Source organism: Charadrius vociferus, unplaced genomic scaffold (genome assembly GCF_000708025.1).
Source record: "Charadrius vociferus isolate BGI_N301 unplaced genomic scaffold, ASM70802v2 scaffold14, whole genome shotgun sequence".
In the NCBI taxonomy this organism is placed as follows: domain Eukaryota; kingdom Metazoa; phylum Chordata; class Aves; order Charadriiformes; family Charadriidae; genus Charadrius; species Charadrius vociferus.
In genome coordinates this window covers 9,444,228-9,450,329 of record NW_009648876.1, presented here as the reverse complement: position 1 = coordinate 9,450,329, position 6,102 = coordinate 9,444,228, and the positions used below count along the sequence as shown (strand labels likewise).

Genomic DNA, 6,102 nt, shown 5'->3' with positions numbered 1-6,102 from the left:
CAGGGGAAGCACTTGATAACTCAGGTGGTCCTTTCCTGTCTTGTGTTTCTCTTCTGACCAGGCTGTTTGAGTTAATACCTAAGTTTTTCTGCCTTGCCAACTGTATTCAATTTATGAAAACTTCCTGATGGGTTTGCTCACTGCCAATACTTTCTCCCTGCTGCTCATCCTCCAACCCTCTTAACTCTTCTTTAGGAATTGCCTTATGCCTATTCCAGGTTTCTCCTCCTGTTACTAAAACAAGCAAGGCAGATTACAAGAAAAGTTAACTTAAGAAGGAAAAGACTTTGGTAAACGGGCACATTTGCTTTGATTCCTATCTACAGTTCATGCTACATACATGTATTTTTCTTATGTCCCTCCAATAGGCATTCTGCTGACATTCCCCAAATTCATCATGTTGAAGTGCCTTTGACCTCTTCTCCAGTGCCAGAAAGACTTCTGTCAAATATTACCATAAACGTCCATTTCTTTCTTCTCCAGTTTCCTTCAATTTAGGTTAATTCATGTGAAGTTATTTGCACTGGAACAATTCTAGTTAACTCTGTACTCGAAGAAGTCTTTCAAAACTAGCATTATTCTGAAAACCAGGTTACACAGATCTAATCCTACAACTGTTTCTCAGTCCTCATTTGAATAAATGTGGTCTTCAAGTGTTTGTGACAATACTTAAACACTTAGCTTAAAGACATGTTACTTGGATTGAGAGAAGAAAACTAAGGATATTTTTGAAATGTACAATTAGACACCGAGTGTAAAATCTCAGGGTTGTTGGCTACCCTCTTCCTGGCTGGAGGTGGAGAAGATAAACTTCAATTGTGATAGTCTGGAAGGGGCCACGTTTTGAAAGTGTCGGTATGCTGTTATTTCAGGGATGAGTTTAGTAGGTGAGCCTGCTGCAAGCACAGAGATAGTACGAAGGGGTAAGACTGATGTGTTCCCAAAAGTTTCCTGCAATATCTGTAGAGGCAGGGTGCTAGCAAGGAAGCTATTAGCACATCAGGACATTTCCCAAGGACAGGAAATGATTAGCAGAGGAGAGACATTATCTTCACTGTATGCTGCCCAGCATACAGACATCCGAGTTCAGCTATTCTCTGCAGCCTGGACTGGTGTAAGGCACCACAGGATAAAAGCTCTGCTAAAGTTTGGAAATTTTCTTAATTATACCAATAATATGCATTTTCAGTCTTCTCCTTTACTATACCCTAACTCCAGCATTTTGGCCAGGAAGCACGCTATGGCATGTTGGCCCCTGGTGACCCTCATATTGTCTCTTGCCTCTCAGTCTTAAGACAATTCTCCTCACCGCTAAGCAGAGATCAGAAGAGCAAATTACATTGCTAAAAATTAAAGACTACTGGAGAAGACATGAGAATGCAGAGTTAAGCTTTGAAATACTGTTTCCACTGCACTCATCCATGTGGCTTTACCACCTCTTTTCCCTCCCTCCTCTGCAGCAAATGCCGCAGGTCTCAGTGCGACTCTTGATCTGTAGCCATTGCTCTGATTCCCCCCACCTGCTCTGCTCCCAGCCCACATTAATACCTTTCACAGTTTGACACTTTCCTGTCAAAGTCTGATACCTTCCTCCTCTTCCCTGACATCTAATGAAAGGGATAAGGCTTTGAGGTGCACAGGTGTCAAGCAAACAAGATGGAAAGGTCTGTCACAACCCAATCCTGCCCTCCCGCCGTCGCTCTGCATATAAGTGAAAGGACTGAGTTGCCACCTAATGCAGTACACACTTGGGAATCAGAGCAGGACACTTAACATCATTCATTGTACAGCTGAATAAAAGCCCATCAATTCTGAGTTAAAATCTTCCAGACCACAGGTCCAGAGTAGGCATGCCAACTGCTGCGGATTAGATGTCTTTTGTCCAGAACGCAGATTCCAATTTGCTCGTGGGACAGGTGTGGGGGAGTTTCCCAGAGGAATACTTGTCCCGCTGCAGGTTGTCCTGGTTTGAGGCCCAAACCACAACACAGGTGCAGCAATAAGAAACTCCTAAAATTTCTGTCGTCTCATTCTCAGCCAGAATTGCATCACCGGTATTTAATTCAGAATGCTGAAATCACTTTTTCCAATTACCCCAATGAAGAGAGAGTTAGGCATGTTCTGGACACTGCTGTCCTCTCTTTCCCGTATGCTTCTCCCAGCTATGGGTAGTCAGGCCAAGTCAGAACAAGGAGAAATAAAAACAGACTCTTCCAAGTAGCTTTTTCTTAGAAGATCAAGGCTATGAAGTCAGTTCAATGTCACCCACAATCCTACGAGCAGAGACCCAGCAAAAAAGAAAGCAGGAGGGTTGGAACCAAAAGGACCCTTATCCTGGTTCAGAGTCCTGGCATCGATGGCTTGGCTGGACAGGTTAGAATCGAGGAGCGCCGTAATCATCTGGCATCCTCTCAATATTGTATCTGAGAAAGAAAGAGGGAAAACTTACAAAGAAAGCCTACTCCACATTGATTCCCTCCCCATGCAGCAATAGGCTTACAGGCAGGCAGAAGAGCAAGCAGCTTTGTTGTGTTTCTATCTGCAGCTCAGATCCCCAGGAAGAAAAATACTACTTCTAAAAGTGAAAAGCCTGCATAAGGTTGTTGTTGTTACCCTTCACCTCACACTCAGAAATCAGGCACCTCAAAAACTTGTCATCTCCAGAGAAGGGAAAAAATGGTGGTTTTCTAAGCTCTGACTTAGGATTTAAGAGCAGACCACCATGGAGAATAAAACTTCATCCATTCAACTTATGATTCATGGCCACAGTGAATAAGGGGCAAAGATGTTTTGAGGGAAAAAAATCTTCTGAGCCACATTCTAATTATATATCAGTTATGACTTCACATATTTATAGCAAACAGCCTTCTCATTGCTGACATACTGCTCTGTCTGCATAGTACCAAACTAATCGTCTCCAACTGCTAGCACACCTGCCTCCTTTCCTCTATCTCTTCCATCCCATCTGAAGACTTTGGCTCTTTTCTCTCCATGTCCTGACTTCTCCCCTTACCATGCTACCAAACATATCTACCACACTGTGAAACAATTTGGCATAAGTTCTATGCATGATAAATCTTCCGGGCTGTACATCATTATGTAGAAGAAATATTAAAACACTGGATATGACAGAGGTGAGTAGAGTCTTCTTAGTCTGGCCTTTATGAGTGCTTTGGAAAGAACAGGAAATGAGTTTACGCAAGTGTTTTTACAGTAGATCACTGGTCATATTGCATATTAAAAAAACCCAAATAAATAAAGCAAGCCAGTACTTGCAGATACTGCAAAAATCTGTTGAAATTGCTGCACTAGCATCCTCCCGAGTTGGTTTGGTTTTCAGCTAAGAAGCAAATCCAATCTCTTGGCTGAGGGTACACAAAGCTATCAAATAGAGTATGGAACAATAATGGTTCTTTTCCTCAAGAACCTGTAGAATGCATTTGCCTAGTAGTCCTGCTGCTGGTAAGAAAAACTGATCTACAGAAGCACTGGCCTCGAGGAAACCAGTTTTCCAGATAAAAGCAAGTGAACGTGTAGCTGCAATAAAAGTGGGTCTGCGGCCAGTCTCTTCCCAGCTGCAGCTGTACTTCTACTTTTGCGCTAACATTAGCGCCTTTACTGCAATCTGCACTAATGACAATGCAGGAGGGAAGTACACAGGGACAAAGTCCTGGTCAGACAAGGATTCTGCCAGGCAGTGTTCCTCCCTGTCAGAGGTCTCTTACCTGTGCCTGGAAATATACATTATAGGCACTCCTGGGATTTTTCGTATTCTCCGCTTGAGCTCTTTATCCACTGTGGCCACAATGTAACACTTGTGCTGCAAAAAAAAGGGGCAAGTCAGATTCAACACCAGCGAACCCGCAGAAAGGAGAGAAAGCTGAGCAAAAGCTTCTATTCAGTAAGCTCATTGAACGTTAAGAGGCCTACGAGGCCTCATTGAGGCATTACTAGGGCCACAGCAGACTAGTAACATCCTTCTGCTCATCAAAATAGATTTGTAGAAATTCCCAAGGTCTGTCCAGCCTTCCCAGCTGACAGCTTTCCCATCCTAAGTGCTCGTTGAAGAATGATCCGGGAAAACTATACCTTGCTTCAAATAAAGTTGTGCTAGGAACTGAAGCTGCCCCTTAGTGAGATTTTTGCAGTTACTTTGTGGGAAATTTAAGTCATCAATAACTAGGACGGTTCAGGATTTTTTAGTATGTTAGCACAATACAGAAAATTTCAGAAACAGAAATACCTGAGTGACCCTCTGTACCAAGCAGTCATCTGCGTAGGTTCCTTTGTGCATACATGGCAAGCGTTCAAACCGAGGGTCCTTGGCAATCCTGTGGGGACATATAAGGCATCATCACAGCAATCAGACCAGAGTGTACAGTAACATAGTCGGGAGGAACAGGAACGCAGCACGTTATTCTCAAAACAAGGGCTGAAGGAATGGAATGAATGGTACACAACAGTCAACTGAAATGAGGAGCAAAAAAAAGACTGCCATTTGTCTGGCTAATTATTATAGATTAGGTTATTTTTTAGTACTTGATAGTTGGGTTCAAGATCCCCACAATGTTAGGCACTTGCCTAACAAAGTAATTTGAAACAAATTACCTGTGGGAAGAACTAGAACTTCTAGTATCTGGTCTTTTGTACTGTGCCTATAGGAACACGTCACCTCCTCTCTGAGGGGGAACGTCAAAGCTGTTTAGGGGATGCATTTGGATACTTTACAACACAACAGGCCAAAATAAAAAGTGAAGAACAATACATCTGACTGGTACACCTGGAGAGCACGAACTACATAGGACTAGTTTTGTACAGATCACACGGTAACTTGGCTCTAGATTACCAGTGTGTGCTACCTCCTCCTACAGGAATAACATGAGGTTCCATAAGACTTGGGTCATTTCTTTATTTTTAGAAATTTCTATAATTAAAAAAAAATAAAAATCTATTTTGAGAAACAGGAGTAAGTGTTTGTTTGAAAGTCTTAGGGGAAAAAAAAGATTTACAGATCAATACTGTGTGCTCATACCTAGCATTTAGTTTTTAAAAATATAATCTAAAACTTGAGCTGTCGTACTGATCTCATACAGCCAGAGAAACAAAAGCAATTTTGGGACTCCGCAACAACTTAACCACCCTGTAGTGCAAGAGCACTGTCATGGAAAGTGCTTTTCATTTACTTATATTAAAACACAAAGTTATAGAAATGGAGAACACCCTGCACATACCTTAATGCCACACGGTACTTCTGTCCTAACTTCTCAATTTCACCCATTACACAATCTGTGATACATGGAATACCTATACGCAAAAAAAGCCTGTATTAAAACCAAGCAATATTTCTTTACAGACCCCTTAAAACCACTGTTTGACTGAAACCAAAGACAGTTCCAGGGTTACCATAGCCACAAACAATGAGCTCGACGATTAAAGCACATATCTTTTTTTCAAGATTTCTGTTAATCTCAGCTATTGATATGAGGCCAATAAAGCACATCACGAGCACACCATGGCACTACAGGGTCCAGAAGAAGCTGCAGGTGATGCGGACACTCACACTTGGCATAGAGACAGTCCATCATCGACTGCACTAGGTCCAGCTTGGCCTTGATGGAGAAGTTGATGAAGTTAGTGTCAACCAGGATGTGATAAGGGGGGCCCAACTGTGTATTATACTGGAAGAACAAACAAGAAGGATGCTGGGGGCTGCCGGGAAGACAAAGAATTCCAATCAGTTAACTGCAATTACCAACATATCCAATCCTACATCTTCCACAAAACGAAGGAAGGGTGATGAGCAGAAACAACACAAGGCAGCATGGGAGGGTGACCTGTCAGGCCTCCCGCCACCTCCCAAGCCCACTCCCTTCGTTTGGGGCACCTTTTCCTACTCTGACAGCTTTGCTCGGAAATGCCCTTGGTCGCAGCCCTCCCTCGGTCCCCAAAGCGTCGGCAGAACTTACACCTCCCGCTCCTTGATGGCACTCGGATCCTTTTTCTTCTTCACGGCGGCTTTCGCCCGCTCCTTCTCGTTACTGCAAAGAAACACAGACACTCCTGGGGGAGGAGGGGGGGACACGACAGGGAGGGGGGGACACG

The 6,102-nt window shown here is 43.2% G+C and overlaps 1 protein-coding gene across 1 annotated transcript in view; it reads right to left on the bottom strand.

Annotated features, from left to right (window-relative positions):
* Nucleotides 1-2,150: 2,150 nt before the first annotated feature.
* FCF1 (FCF1 rRNA-processing protein) overlaps nt 2,151-6,102 on the bottom strand; it is a 4,983-nt gene continuing 1,031 nt past the window's right edge. Inside the window, exons 2-7 of the mRNA XM_009887031.1 lie at nt 5,967-6,060; nt 5,561-5,709; nt 5,232-5,304; nt 4,244-4,331; nt 3,726-3,820; nt 2,151-2,423 (exon numbers count right to left, since the gene is read on the bottom strand). Of these exons, the coding sequence (XP_009885333.1) occupies nt 2,375-2,423; nt 3,726-3,820; nt 4,244-4,331; nt 5,232-5,304; nt 5,561-5,709; nt 5,967-6,060 (548 nt within the window). The 3' untranslated portion in view covers nt 2,151-2,374. The remainder of the gene's footprint in view (nt 2,424-3,725; nt 3,821-4,243; nt 4,332-5,231; nt 5,305-5,560; nt 5,710-5,966; nt 6,061-6,102) is intronic.